The 12,909-nt window shown below is 57.9% G+C and overlaps 7 protein-coding genes across 7 annotated transcripts; 3 read left to right on the top strand and 4 right to left on the bottom strand.

Moving 5' to 3' along the window:
- Positions 1-28: 28 nt before the first annotated feature.
- On the bottom strand, positions 29-250 carry N657DRAFT_680561 (uncharacterized protein; the record flags this gene model as incomplete). The annotated part of the gene is made up of 2 exons (XM_062796300.1): positions 29-156; positions 217-250. 2 exons carry the CDS (start codon positions 248-250, stop codon positions 29-31), a joined length of 162 nt encoding a protein of 53 aa, XP_062648383.1.
- A 1,376-nt stretch (positions 251-1,626) lies between these two features.
- N657DRAFT_644857 (uncharacterized protein) lies at positions 1,627-3,186 on the top strand. Its single transcript, XM_062792842.1, has one exon. It carries the CDS (start codon positions 1,926-1,928, stop codon positions 2,769-2,771), a length of 846 nt encoding a protein of 281 aa, XP_062648382.1. The 5' UTR covers positions 1,627-1,925; the 3' UTR covers positions 2,772-3,186.
- N657DRAFT_644856 (ras-domain-containing protein) lies at positions 3,087-4,899 on the bottom strand. The gene has a single exon (XM_062792841.1). It carries the CDS (start codon positions 4,421-4,423, stop codon positions 3,536-3,538), a length of 888 nt encoding a protein of 295 aa, XP_062648381.1. The 5' UTR covers positions 4,424-4,899; the 3' UTR covers positions 3,087-3,535.
- A 436-nt stretch (positions 4,900-5,335) lies between these two features.
- On the top strand, positions 5,336-6,466 carry N657DRAFT_572214 (uncharacterized protein; the record flags this gene model as incomplete). The annotated part of the gene is made up of 1 exon (XM_062788875.1): positions 5,336-6,466. The coding sequence occupies one exon, from the start codon at positions 5,336-5,338 to the stop codon at positions 6,464-6,466; it is 1,131 nt and encodes a 376-aa protein (XP_062648380.1).
- A 391-nt stretch (positions 6,467-6,857) lies between these two features.
- Positions 6,858-8,618, top strand: N657DRAFT_571732 (PLP-dependent transferase; the record flags this gene model as incomplete). The annotated part of the gene is made up of 4 exons (XM_062788827.1): positions 6,858-6,911; positions 6,961-7,251; positions 7,309-7,353; positions 7,407-8,618. The coding sequence occupies 4 exons, from the start codon at positions 6,858-6,860 to the stop codon at positions 8,616-8,618; spliced, it is 1,602 nt and encodes a 533-aa protein (XP_062648379.1).
- Positions 8,619-8,638: 20 nt separating this feature from the next.
- On the bottom strand, positions 8,639-10,650 carry N657DRAFT_644855 (Thi4-domain-containing protein). Its single transcript, XM_062792840.1, has 4 exons — positions 10,576-10,650; positions 9,959-10,523; positions 9,329-9,841; positions 8,639-9,265 (listed from the first exon to the last, which is right to left on the bottom strand). The coding sequence occupies exons 2-4, from the start codon at positions 10,155-10,157 to the stop codon at positions 8,985-8,987; spliced, it is 993 nt and encodes a 330-aa protein (XP_062648378.1). The 5' UTR covers positions 10,158-10,523; positions 10,576-10,650; the 3' UTR covers positions 8,639-8,984.
- Positions 10,651-11,284: 634 nt separating this feature from the next.
- On the bottom strand, positions 11,285-12,758 carry N657DRAFT_399119 (uncharacterized protein). Its single transcript, XM_062787184.1, has 4 exons — positions 12,278-12,758; positions 12,123-12,221; positions 11,940-12,070; positions 11,285-11,867 (listed from the first exon to the last, which is right to left on the bottom strand). The coding sequence occupies exons 1-4, from the start codon at positions 12,411-12,413 to the stop codon at positions 11,343-11,345; spliced, it is 891 nt and encodes a 296-aa protein (XP_062648377.1). The 5' UTR covers positions 12,414-12,758; the 3' UTR covers positions 11,285-11,342.
- Between the last annotated feature and the right edge of the window lie 151 nt (positions 12,759-12,909).

Raw genomic sequence — 12,909 nt, 5'->3', positions numbered from 1 at the left:
CTATCTCTGCCGGATGTGACCTGGCCGCTCAAGCCTTGTTGGCAGCGGCGGCTTTGACTTTGGTGGAATCAAACGGGATGACATTGCCATTCCCGTCCGACATGGAAGGGACTTGGGCGTCGACCTCGGCGGCGATGTTCTGGCGCCGGACGGGCGCTGCGAGAAGCATATCAGTATTAGGACGTTTAACTGAGAGATAGTGACAATGTCACCAACCATTGTTGTCCACCGCCGGGTAGGCAAGGGCCATGGTGGCAAAAGCCAAGAGAGTAGCAACGATGAACTTCATATTGACTGATTAAAAGGCGTATTGCTGGTAATTCGAGAGAGGGATGAAGAAAGCGAATGTGTCGGCCGGCGACGAGCAGATTGCGGACGGAAGGGGATGAACAGAAAAGATGGGAAGGAAAGTAAGTGGTGGGAAGCGAGTGGTGATGGACGTGCAGAGGGATAGAAGACGGGAAGAAACCAAGTCAGGAGGCATTGAGTATTAGTATGCTTCGAGCGGCAACCCGAAGATTAGGATCCGCAGCGCTTGATAGACAAGATGCGTTTCAGGAACGCACACCAAGAACTGCCCAGCCCTGCCACCTCACCAAAGCACCTGTTGGAACCGACCAGACCGTCCAAACTTGGGGCGTCTCCAGTCGCCAAAACCCCACGAATTTTGGAGCGCAGGGACTGGAACTTCAACTCGAAGCGATGCCCATCTGAGACGCTGGAACGCAGTACTTGAGCTTCCAGCATATGCAGCTCTGGTCCCATGTAAAATACTGTACACGTCAGCTGATGTGTACTGAGCAGGCCGTTAAGCTTGAATTCCTGCGCGGGCCAATGCCACCGTGCCGTGGGCGGCGAAGCTAAAACAAGCGTAACCATCGGGCGGGAAGTCTGGAGAAGTCCATGGGTGGGCCAACAAGCGGAGCGAAGCTTTTCAAGACGGGGGGATGAAACCGGCAGCGTGTCCGTCTTGTGTGTCGCATCGGGGAGAGCCGCTCGTGGGGAGGAGGAGGCGGCCGGAAGGCGTCGAATCCGGGTCTTGGTATGTTTGAGAAATCAGGATGGAGTCTAGCCTTCCGTGTCGCAGGATCCTGGTGCCCAGAAAGCTAAAGCTTGTACAAGTTCCTGAGGGTGTGGTGCCAGGATGCTTGTGTGTTGTCCCTTGGACGCGGCTAAAAGCTGAAACGATCAGCTGGTTCATAGGCAGTCCTCCAGCTGGCGCCGACTGTTCAACTGCCGTCACACCTCAAAGATTAAACACAACGCATCCTGCTCCGTTTGCAGAAAATATTGAACTGGGTGTGGATCGAACCAATCGGAGAATAAAGGCTCTGCTTGTAGTAGAACTCCATACTCAGCAATCGGAAACAGCTTCTCTTCAAGAAGAGATGATAATGTCTCCGTCTCCAATGGGCTCAGTCCGCATGGCTGTGTACTAGTCTACATTGCGACTTGAACTTTCTGTGGAAGTCGGGTGCGCGCCTCAGAAAGCCTCAGCTGGAGGGGTCCTTCAGGCGAGAGGTGGGGCTCAGCTTGTAGCTGGATGTCTATCGTTGGGGCGAGTGAATGGACTGGTCTGGACTCCCGTCTGGAATCACCACGACCATGTCGAGCTGCCCCGCATCGCCTTGATGGAGGCCGGGCTTCCAGCTCCGCCCTGCCATGCCCCACTAGCTTGGCCCGTTCAACCCGACAATCCCGACTTGTCCACTGCCCCTCTTCTTCCTGCCCCGCCTGATCTCTCTCCCTCGTCGCCGACAAACATATCGGGCTGGCTTGAGTCGTGTCGTTCCCTTTGCTTCTTCTGGTTCTTGGAGACCACATCCATCATTTACTTGATTCCCCAACTTCACGCGTGAGAGCCAAAAGGCCCAAGACCCAGACCAGGTTCATCAGCGGCACGGCCAAGCCAACCTACCATCACTATGGCGACTGCAGAACACTGCCTGTTCTGCTTCGAGGTTCTAGCCGCCCACCTCGAGGACCGCAAGCCCATGTCGCTAGCCGAGGTGCAGAAGTCCTGGGCCCAGTACATTCGCTCAACCGGAACCGAAGCCGCGGCCGACGACAACGGCGCCACAGCCAGCAACACCAAGTTCTCCAAGCGCCTGCCTGCCCTCCACCGCGTGACCGAAGTTTCGTCCACCTCCAGCATCGCCTCCTCCTCCGCCTCAGACAGCACTCTCTCACTGGGGCCGGACACCCCCGCGACCTCGGAGGAGGAGGAACTCGACCCCTCCTCGCCGCCCACCCCACCCACCTCATCCCCGCTCTTCGTAACCTGGAACACGCTGTCCCCGCGCCACGGCGGGCACGCCTCGCTGCGCGGCTGCATCGGCACCTTCGAACCGCAGCCGCTCGAGGAAGGGCTCTCGTCGTACGCACTCATCTCGGCGCTGCAAGACATGCGCTTCAGCCCCATCACCCCGCGCGAACTGCCCGTCCTCGAGTGCGCCGTCACGCTGCTGACCGACTTTGAAGACGCCGCCGACGCGTTTGACTGGGAGCTCGGCACGCACGGCCTGCGCATCTCATTTTACTATCACGGCAAGCGGTACGGCGCAACCTACCTCCCCGATGTCCCGGTCGAGCAGGGGTGGACTAAGGAGGAGACGGTGGTGAGTCTGATGCGGAAAGCGGGGTGGGTTGGCCGGAAGGAGAAGTGGACCGATGTTGAGCTGGATGTGGTGCGGTATCAGGGGAAGAAGGAGAAGATGGCGTATGCCGACTTTAGGAGGTGGCGGGAGTGGGTGGAGGGAAAGGGCAAGTGAGCTACCTACCTGAGGGATGTAGTAGGGGACCTAGGGGTTAGACGGGTTAGACCAAATTAGAGGGGTCAAACGGGAGATGGCGCCACAGGGGAGTGAAGGGGTCCATGGATTATCAGATAATGGCATGGGTAGGGCGTTGGGAAGGGTCTGGTTAGGTTTTGGACTGGGCTTTGGGAAAATGGATGCTACCAAGGAGGTGTGGTGGTGATTCTTACGCCGATGTTTTGGCTTGCGCACTACGCGCTCCCATTTCGAGGCACGATCATGGGGTTTGGAAGGTCTCTTGGCTTCAACTTCGTTTCGGAAGACGACAATCCACACAGTTGCATGATTTAGACATGCCATAATAACGACAACAGAGCCGTACAACAGGTATCTCTGCTTAAGAAGAATTCAGTAATCGACCGCATGAGAATGGCTTCCCACGTCGCAAGTGCTCGGTAGCAGTAACACATAAGACAACAGAACACACAAGAGCTCGCTTCAGACGATCTACTAGTTCATGGTATCCCGCTGTCCCTTGTAACAAGTCCAACAACGCCCGAGGTATCCCTACACCGAATCACCCAGCCGAGAGCAAATCCAGCAATGAAGAAAGACACGTGGGTGTCATGTCCACCAATAAACCCAACCATCCGTGGTATCACGCTCGCCCTGGTTCCATCCCAAAAGCATGTCTCCCAACTCCCAGCCAACCATCAACAAGCAACCTTCCCAATCTTGATAGCCTTCGCAACTTTCCCACACCCGTGCCGCGCCCGGTCCTACCAGCATCGCAATTTCTTCCAGAACCCGCCATCCCCCTTCCCGACGCGATCCCCCTTGATATTCGGACCCCTGATCCCAGGCCCGCGCCCCTGCTTCTCATTATCCTCGTCCTCCCCCGGCGGCGGCAGCGGCGTAAGCGGCTTGGTCATTCCGCGGCTACTCGCGGCCAGCTCGGCATCGGTAACCCCCATCTGCGCCAGCCGCCTGGCCTCGACCACGCGCCGCACTATCAGCGCAAAAGTCTCCTCGATGTTGACCTCGAGCCGGGCGCTCGTCTCCATGAAGCCGCACCCGCGCTTGCGCGCCCACTCGAGCCCCACCGCCGCGGGCACCCGGCGACTCTCCTGGAGGTCGCACTTATTGCCGGCGACGATCTTGACGGGCGGGATGGTCTTGGCGCCGGATCCGGCGCCGCCGCGGTGGTTCATCATGAGGGAGGAGGAAGCGGGATCGGGCATGGTGGGGGACAGCGCGACGTTAGTCAGCCCCGCCTTGCGCGCGCGCGCCGCATTGTCGAGGCGCGTTTCTGCCTCCATGTCGATTAATTCGTTGAAGTAGTCGAGCGCGTCGAGCGAGTCGCGCGAGGTGATGTCGTAGACGAGTAGGAAGGCGTCGGCGCCCAGGTTGGACGACGCCCACATGCCGCGGTACTCTTCCTGCCCCGCCGTGTCGGTCAGGCTGAGGTGGTACACGATGCCGTCAATGCGCCGCGTCACGCTGTAGCTGTCCTCGATGGTCGGGTCGTAGTCGCTGGTCCAGGCGGAGCGGACGAGGCGGAGCGTGATGGACGACTTACCGCAGCCGCCGTCGCCGCATATGGTGATGGATATCGGGACAGGGGGCTGGGAGGCGTCTGACGCCGAGGGGGTGTGCGGGGCCTTCATTTTGGACTGTTGTTTTGCAGAAGGAGAAGGAGTCGAGTGGTCAGTGAGGCGGCGCGTGCACCGCGAGAGCGGCTGCCGCGGTCAGACGAATGTCGATATCCAGGTGGGGTCGAATTGCGCGGGGTGAATAAAACGCGTGGGAATGAGTGCTTGTGGATGACGAAGCAGGTGTGTAATCGAGGACGCGCGACAACAAACTGGGAGTGTGCGCGTCGAGAGCAAGCTGGGTGGCGTCCGTGTCAATGGGCCAAAGCGGCTGGGATCTTGCTGTCGCGAGCTAATAACAAATGTCGCAAGGCTGGGAACGCGGCGTCACTGGACAAACAATGAGTCGCAGGTTAGGGCTTGTAGATCGTATAAACCGAAGAACGGTGCTGAAATGAGCGGGATTTTTGGCGAAAATGCTACTATGGTGAAGGAATGCTGAGAGGAGGAAGGACGGGTTGGTGTGTCTTGGTCCCGGTCTTGGTCGGGTGTCTGTGACTGCAGATGACGGAAAAGCAATGGTGAGCTCCCCAGCCAATCAAATAATCGTAATAATGACGACTGGTCTCCACCATGTCAATGTATCTACACGTGTATCTCTACGGTTCTACCTCCGTAAGGTAGACAAGGTAGATGCAAGACGTTACGTTTTATGCCCTCCTTTTTTGTGGCTCTTCCCTTTTGTTTTTCTCCTCCAGTGCACTCATGTATTCTCTTTTCTCTTTCCTAGAGTTACTTCTTTCCTCATATACTTCTCTTCTATTACATCTTTTCCTCCAATCCCATTTCTTGAAAACAACGAATCTTGGAATCGAGGATGAGAGGACGCGTGGGACTGTCCCAAGCAACGTAATCTATCCGCCGGCTACCAACCTACCAAACAATCAAACCTATCTTTGACCGATAACCCAGCGAAACCAGGTCATCATGTCAACTACAACACATGCACGCACCTTTTCAACGCCATATCGAGAAGGAGTCGAGCTCCGGATTCAACACCACGTTCCCCCAAAGCCGTTTGGCAGCGGCCACGGACCATGTCCTCGGGCCAAAGTTGCGATCAGCCAAAGACAAATGTATCACGACCGTGTTGACTTTGCCCTGGACCACCCGCCCTTGGAGACGGAGCCGCCGAGCCGTGAGGAGCACACCTTCACCATCACGGGCACAAAGACACTGAGGCGTCCCGGGCTCGACCCCGGCGGCGCGCAGGTGGTCAGCGGCTACTTCGATGGCGACAAGGAGGTCGTCTGTCTGGCCAAAATATACGACGGCGTGTACTACCCGTTGCAGGATGAAGACGGTCTTTGGCTTGAGTGGGACTGCATGACGCTCGCCGACGTCGACTATGCCATCGAGACCTGGGCTTATGGAACCATGCAGCCCGTCGAAGGAGTGGGCGCGATGCTCGTGCCTGAGTACCACGGTGCTTGGACCTTCTCGCTCGACACCGATCAGCCTGGCATCCGTCGATGGGTGCGCATGCTTCTTCTTGAGCTCGTACCTGGCGAGACTATCTTCGACAAGATTCCCAAGGCCAAGGAGAACAAGGCCGTCCAATACTACCTGCTGCCCGACGAGGAAACTCGTCTCCGCGTCCTCAAGAACACCTTTGAGGCCTACATCTCCATTTGGTGGGATGCCGAGGTGCTCCACAGAGATCTGGCGCCGCGCAATGTCATGGTTAAGCCTGACGGCAGCATCGTTTTGATCGATTTCGACCGCGCCACCGTTTTCCCGTTCTACTATCGCCCGCATCAAAAGTACAAGGACGGTGCCCCTCCGGTTCCCCACTCGCCTATCGAGCAATTCTGGCCTTTCTCCCCTGGTTGGAGTATCGTCACAAACCGGGGCTCATGGGCAGATTGGTTTCCGCAAAGTTGGCTTATGAACAGAGAGTTCGTCGCAGAGTGGCTGTTGGAGACATGGGGAAGTCCGCCACCAGGCAAATACGCGCCCTTGTCTAAGTACTTTCTCGACCATCCGGCCCACGCTAAGAGGAGTAGGAAGTTGCAGGCGGCTTTGGAGAAGCTGGGTCGCAAACCAGCCAAGGAGTAAATGCTTGACGCGCGCCAGGCACGGTTACCATGCTAGGGCCACACCTCTAGCCCGGCTTCTAGCTGAACAGGAACCTGCCATTTTGTCATTGGAGAAACCATAGGCTCTCCGTACCGTTGATGATCCGAAGACAGTCATCACAAGCAGTAGACCTCGAGCCCCACGACCCTCTGGTTCGCGGCATTTCACCCCTGTTTCGGCTGTTTCGTTTGTTACGGATGTGGCCAAACCGTCGGTAGACCGAGCCGAGATGTGGGGGCGTGGGGGACCGGTGCCGGCCGAACCGGAGCCGTGAAAAAAATTGACTCTGACTCCGGTCTGGGGATTGCTACTTCCGCAACCCGAACCCTGTTGTCGACGTCGAAGCTTAACGGTGTCCCTTCCTGTCGAGATGAACGGCTCACATGGGGCAAAGCCCCTGAACAGGGCGGACGAGGTCGAACATGTAAGTAAACCCGTGTATATTACCATGGGCAAGGCTGACATGAAGGAAGCTCATCGATGCCGTCAAAGCTCTTCTTATCCCCTTCATCCGGGCAGCCGACGAGGCGGTGGAATCCAGGGCTGCCGGGGAATTGCTCCCGAACGCCCAGGGACTTGCCCAAAACGCGCTCGTCAACGCCCGAAAACCCGTGGATCTGGCTCGAGAATTGGCCCTGTGTCTGCCAGAAGGAGAAGGGCGTGGCGAACAGGGGTTGCTCGCTGCCATCAAGGATGTTCTCAAGTATAGTGTCAACACGTGGGACCAAGGGTTCATGGACAAGCTGTACGCCAGTACCAACCCAGTGCGTTCTCCAGCCTACCGTCAGAAGGTTTCGCAGACTCTGACTCCAAGACATTAGGTTGGCGTGGTTTCTGAGCTCCTACTCGGGGTCCTGAACACGAATGTGAGCGGCCTAGCCCTGCGCCTTATCAGGAAAAGCTCACTAACATGATTAAGGTGCACGTCTACCAAGTCTCGCCTGCCCTGACAGTGATCGAAAAACACACAGCCAAATCGCTGGCCAAGCTCTTCGGCTTCACCGGGCCTCGTGCAGGAGGCATCACCTGCCAAGGCGGGAGCTCATCCAACCTGACCTCCATCGTCATCGCCCGCAACACACTTTACCCCGAGTCCAAGACCCAAGGCAATAACTGTGCCTCAGGACCCTTTGTCCTCTTCACCAGCGTCCACGGCCACTACTCGGTCGAAAAAGCCGCCGTCACCTGCGGCCTCGGCTCCTCCTCCGTCTGGACGGTGCCCGTCGACGCCACAGGGCGAATGGACCCGGCCGCGCTGCGCACCTCCATCCAGCGCGCCCAATCCCAAGGCAAGACCCCGCTGTACGTCAACGCGACCGCCGGCACCACGGTGCTTGGCTCGTACGACCCCTTCGAGGAGATTGCCGCCATCTGCGCCGAGTTCAACCTCTGGCTGCACATCGACGCGAGCTGGGGCGGCCCGGCCGTCTTCTCGTCGACTCACCGCCACAAACTCGCCGGCTCGCACCTCGCCCACTCGCTGACGGTCAACCCGCACAAGATGATGAACGTGCCTGTCACCTGCTCGTTCCTCCTCGGTCCGGACATGGCGGTCTTTCATAGGGCGAATACCCTCCCCGCCGGGTATCTCTTCCATTCCCCCGGCGAGACCTCACCCTCACCACCAGCAACAGCAAACGGAGCTGCCACCAGCCACCCGGACGGTGGAGACGCTACCGATACCAACGTGCCGGAGGTATGGGACATGGCAGACCTCACCCTGCAATGCGGCCGCCGCGCAGACAGTCTCAAGCTCGCGCTCAGCTGGATCTACTACGGTGCGGCGGCCTTCGGAAGACAAGTCGATGGGGCATTTGCCGTTGCCGCGCACCTGGCCAATCTAATATCCCAGCACGCGGACTTTGTGCTGGTCTCGGAGAACCCGCCGCCGTGTCTGCAGGTGTGCTTTTACTATGCCCCTGGAGGGAAGGTGGCGGAGGAGAAGGAGGAGAATACGCGGAGGACGAGGGCCATGGTGGAGAGATTGGTGGGGAGGGGGTATATGGTTGATTACGCGCCGGGGGAGAGGGGGAGCTTTTTCAGGGTGGTTGTGAATGCACTGACGTTGAGGGGGACGGTGGAGGGGTTGGTGAAGGCGCTGGAGAAGGTGGGGAGGGAGATTGTTGGGTAGGGGTCGATGGAGGAGTCAAGGTGGTGGGATAGACAATAGACTTGTTCGAATACGTCTGCTTTCATCAACCAGACATATACTACGAAAGGAAAGGGGAAGTGAGGGAGAAAGGGCCGTGAGAAGGACAAATGAGTAAAGAGAGGGGAAAAAAAGAAATCTACCTTGGGGAAGTTAGACGCTAGACATAATTACTGGGCCGTCGAGCCTTGATAATATTGAAAAGGACAACGAGTTCATCCTCAAAGAGCGTCCTGAGCATCCTCTGCTGACTACCTGAACAAGCGAGTGTAGACCCACTCTTCCGTGTGCAGCCATCATCCACCAACAAAGTTCATACCAGTCAATACCGCCTGTCCACATCGCGCCTTAGAACTCGTTTTGCTTCTTGCGCAGGTCAAACACGCGGATGGCCTCTTCGGCGGCCTTAACACCACTCAAAGCCATCGCGCCGAAGGTCGGGCCCATGCGGTTGGCGCCGTCGATCTCGGACAGCTCCATGCCGCCGACAATCAGGCCGGGCACGATCTCGCGCGTGTTCTTGACGATGGCGTCCTCGGCGCGCTGCATGTCCAGCCCGCGCATGCCCTGTAGCTGCTCGAGTTGCTTCATGCTGACAAGGCGCTTGACCGAGAACGCGCCAAAGGGGCCTGTCACACACACCGCTTATTAGACACAAGACGGTAAAGAAGATGGGAGGAGAAAGGACTCACCGTCGTGCCCGGTAGTCGAGATCACCACGGGCGCGTTGACCGTGTTGGGATCCATGCAGCTCTGATCATCATGATGCATCGACACCAGTGTCCAGTTGGTCACAACGCCCGCGATCCTCACCCCTCCCTCCTCCTTCCCGTCTTCCGCCGGGCGCGTAATCAGGTCCTCGACCGCCGTGGCATTAAACAGCTTGACATTGTCCATCGCCAGCACGCGCGACAAGACAGTACTCGTAAACAGCGCGGCGTGCTTGACGACGACGTAGTCGCCCTCGTCGTCGAACGGCACGCCCACCTCGCGCAGGAACACGTCGGCCGGCTTGCGCATCACCATGGCGCTGAACAGCTGCCCGCCTAGCCAGGCGCCGCCGCCGGGCGCGACGCCGGACTCGATGATGGTGATGCGCAGGTCCGGGCGTAGCGTCCCGAGCGTGTAGGCCGCCGACAGGCCGCAGGAGCCGGCGCCGATGATGACGATATCTGTCTCGGCGTGGGCGTCAAGGTCGGTGAAGTCTGCCCGGGTTGGTCAAGGAAGTTGTGTTAGTGAGATTTGCCTTCGAAGGGGGAGGAAGAGTTGGTGTGGGGAGGGGGATCTGCTGATGATAGAAAAGGGGTAAGAAGGGAGCTTACAGCGCCGCGTCATGGCGCGCGAGACGGTGCTCTCGCGGATCGGGGCGAACGAAAACCTGTCCCAGTTGCCCATCAGGTCGGCCAGGGGCTTGGTCAGGCCACCGGTGCCTTCAGCCACAGCAGTGGCATCCTTGGCTTTCTTGGAGGCAGAGGCGAGTTGGGCGTGCTGCTGAGCGGGAGAGATGGCGCCGGGAGCCATGGTCGTTGTTATTGGGTTGGTTGGGTATCTGTGACAGTTAGGGTCCTGCCGTGACAGAGCAAGACAGGGGGGAGAAGCATGATCCTTTCGCTGGTATTATCCAGATCAAGTTTCCGCCGTATGATCTCAGCCGCTCCGGGGCTGTCGTCAAATCTGTATGTATTGTACTTGTGCTTGTACATATACAGATACAAACACATACAGCCGTGACAACAGCCACCGGATTGGCACCGGCTCATGCGTTCAGATAGTTACCTGAAGATGATAGGACTGATCATTGTGGGATAGGACACCATTGAAAGGTCGCCATGGCTTCCCCGGCGAGCACGCGGGAGGACGGCATCATGTACCAGACGGGAGGTCAGTCTGGGCTGTGGTTAGATGAGCTCATGGCGAGGGGGAGGAGTGCAGTGCGCACGACAATACTTGTGGAGTAGGATGAGCAATTCGTTGTTCTTTGCGCTTGAGAGGTGTCGAGTCGTCGTTCGCAAAGAGGAAGAGGTAAGGAAGGCCTATTCAGGACTCAGCAGACATGCCCCCTTTTAATACCATCTTCAACTCCCGCGGCTCCTGACGGCCCAAAGATGTGACCCCCACCTCCCCTCGTTCTGATATGCATCTCCGCAACCATACCCCTCAACAATGCATACGATCAACCCTCATGCCGCCGCGAGTGGCAGGTGAGGAGAGGCCAATGACACATCAGTGACGATATCAGACCAGCCCAGGCCGCTTCGCCGGTGCTACCCCAGGAACTTCCTCATCCACTGTGAGCAGGGAACATGCGTTCTTGCGTCTTAGGGCTTAATAAGTGTTCCGGCTAATCGCGGATGGGTTACCACAGTAGGTTGTCAAGATCGAGACTTGGCCAATGTAACTCGGTGCGGAGTCGATGTCCCGCAAGAAAACCGCTCAGTCCGCTCCGGCACCCGGAGCCAGCATCCGGGACGCCTGCATCCCTCCGCGGGCCCGAGATCGGAGCCCAGCATCAGTACAGACCGAACTTGACTCGAAAATCTTCCACTTCCAATTTTTCCTGCCTCGAATCAGAACAAAAAACATGGGGGTAAAAAGTAGGGCACAATCCAAACTCAGAACTCTCGAAGGTCCTACAACCAAGTGAAAAAGGGGGGTTACCTTGCCAAACCTACCAAACTAAGCAAGAAAGCCCCCAAGTGCATCAACTCACCCCCTCAGTAAAAGAAGACATCCAACAACGACCCAGCCCACGACAAGAACCACATACCCAGCCCCATTCCTCACGCCACCCGCCGTAGCAACAGACGGCGCCGCCGTGGTGGTGGCCGCAGAAGGCATACGCGTCGGCGTGACGGACGAGCTCGAGCCAGAGCCCAGGCTACACCCCGCGCTGGCAGTAGCCGAAGAAGGCAAGCCCGGATTGCCAGGCGGCGGCGAGCTTGTGGCGGTGGGGCATCCCGAAGCTAAGCTGACAGTTCTGGTCAAAGTCGATATCAATGTGATCGTCGTTGTCGGAGCAAAACTTGTCGCTGCACCACTGCCTTCCGAGCTGGTTGATGATGAAGTGGCTGGAGGAGCTGGGCTGCTGCTGCTTCCGTACGGGCTGCACCGGTGGCAGGGCGCGCCGGGGGTATAACCGGGGACGGTGCCGACGTAGGTTGTCAGGGTGCAGGTGCTGCAGAGCTGCAGGGTGAGCGTGACGGTTGCCTCGGTAACTGAAGAGCGGGAAGTCTGGAGCCGAGCAGGGCACGTCAGTGATAGTGTTCTGTCATGGGTGGTGGGTTTGGCACAAATCATGCTTACCACGGTGACCGTTGCCGTATCAGACGACAGCGGCGTGCCCATGACACAGGGGTAGCAAGGCAGGTCCGTTGCCGACGTCGCGCATATGGAGCGGGTCAGGGTTTCGATGCATTCCGTGAGGGTCTCGATCACTGACGGCGCCATCAGCCACATGTTCATCGTCAAAGGCTTCAGAAGCCCTACCGGTAGATCCCTCGGGGCAAACCTCGGTGACCTCAACCATAACAATCATCTCGACGCCGACCCAGGAGTCGCACTGAGACTCCGGAACTGGGTACCTTGCTGAGACTGTCTTAGCAGAATTCGTCTTCCTCTCATGGAACCCTCGTCTGACGTACCGGCCAAATCTATCCCCACTGAGCGATCTGTTTCCGCGAGACCTAACGCATCGTTGTAGCTGAAAGGGGCGTCCCGTCCATAGACGGCAGTCAACCAGCTGGCCAAGGCCAGGAGCAGGTGATGTGAAGTGCGCATAGGAGCTTCACGGAAAGTCAGTTCTGGCCAGCCGCTTTGTGCAAACAACCAAACGGTCGCAAAGTTAGCCTGGAACGCAGGGCGGAGAGAAACGAGAAGGAACCAGGCCGAGGGACCGTTGAGCAGTGGGCGAGGGAGTTATGTGTGCTCTCTCTACAACAACACTTGCACCGTGAAGATCAGGGGTGCTCAAGGTAACAACCTTGACATTACGGCCCCATGCGCCGTTCAACAATTTCCACGTAACATCCCCCGATAGACCTTGCTTCCATGAGACTCACAGAAGTCCAGCAAAGACCATGGCACAAGCTGGGTACAGTGCCGTCACCGTGATACGGCCCTGGGCGAACTGTTTCCCGCATTTCAGGCGGCGTGCCTCCCAGTCCCTGTCGCCGTGGCATACCCTTTACCCTCTCCGTGTGCTCAGCTAAGAATGGCACCCAAACTGAATCGGGTCGCGTCGACGGAAGTCGATGGTAGATGAATAATGCGTATG

Source organism: Parathielavia appendiculata, assembly GCF_033297405.1.
Source record: "Parathielavia appendiculata strain CBS 731.68 unplaced genomic scaffold N657scaffold_5, whole genome shotgun sequence".
Classification (NCBI taxonomy): Eukaryota; Fungi; Ascomycota; class Sordariomycetes; order Sordariales; family Chaetomiaceae; genus Parathielavia; species Parathielavia appendiculata.
This window is presented reverse-complemented; position numbering and strand designations above follow the sequence as displayed.

Bases quoted from the DNA above. Each gene is read 5' to 3' on its own strand.
- N657DRAFT_644855 (XM_062792840.1), bottom strand. From the start codon at position 10,157: ATGGCTCCCGGCGCCATCTCTCCCGCTCAGCAGCACGCCCAACTCGCC. The intron at 9,842-9,958 runs GTAAGCTCCCTT...CAACCCGGGCAG, and splicing joins GCGCGCCATGACGCGGCGCT to ACTTCACCGACCTTGACGCC. The intron at 9,266-9,328 runs GTGAGTCCTTTC...TGTGTGTGACAG, and splicing joins CTCGACTACCGGGCACGACG to GCCCCTTTGGCGCGTTCTCG.
- N657DRAFT_644857 (XM_062792842.1), top strand. From the start codon at position 1,926: ATGGCGACTGCAGAACACTGCCTGTTCTGCTTCGAGGTTCTAGCCGCC.
- N657DRAFT_399119 (XM_062787184.1), bottom strand. From the start codon at position 12,413: ATGCGCACTTCACATCACCTGCTCCTGGCCTTGGCCAGCTGGTTGACT. The intron at 12,222-12,277 runs GTACGTCAGACG...AGACAGTCTCAG, and splicing joins AGTGGGGATAGATTTGGCCG to CAAGGTACCCAGTTCCGGAG. The intron at 11,868-11,939 runs GTAAGCATGATT...GCTCGGCTCCAG, and splicing joins ATACGGCAACGGTCACCGTG to ACTTCCCGCTCTTCAGTTAC.
- N657DRAFT_644856 (XM_062792841.1), bottom strand. From the start codon at position 4,423: ATGAAGGCCCCGCACACCCCCTCGGCGTCAGACGCCTCCCAGCCCCCT.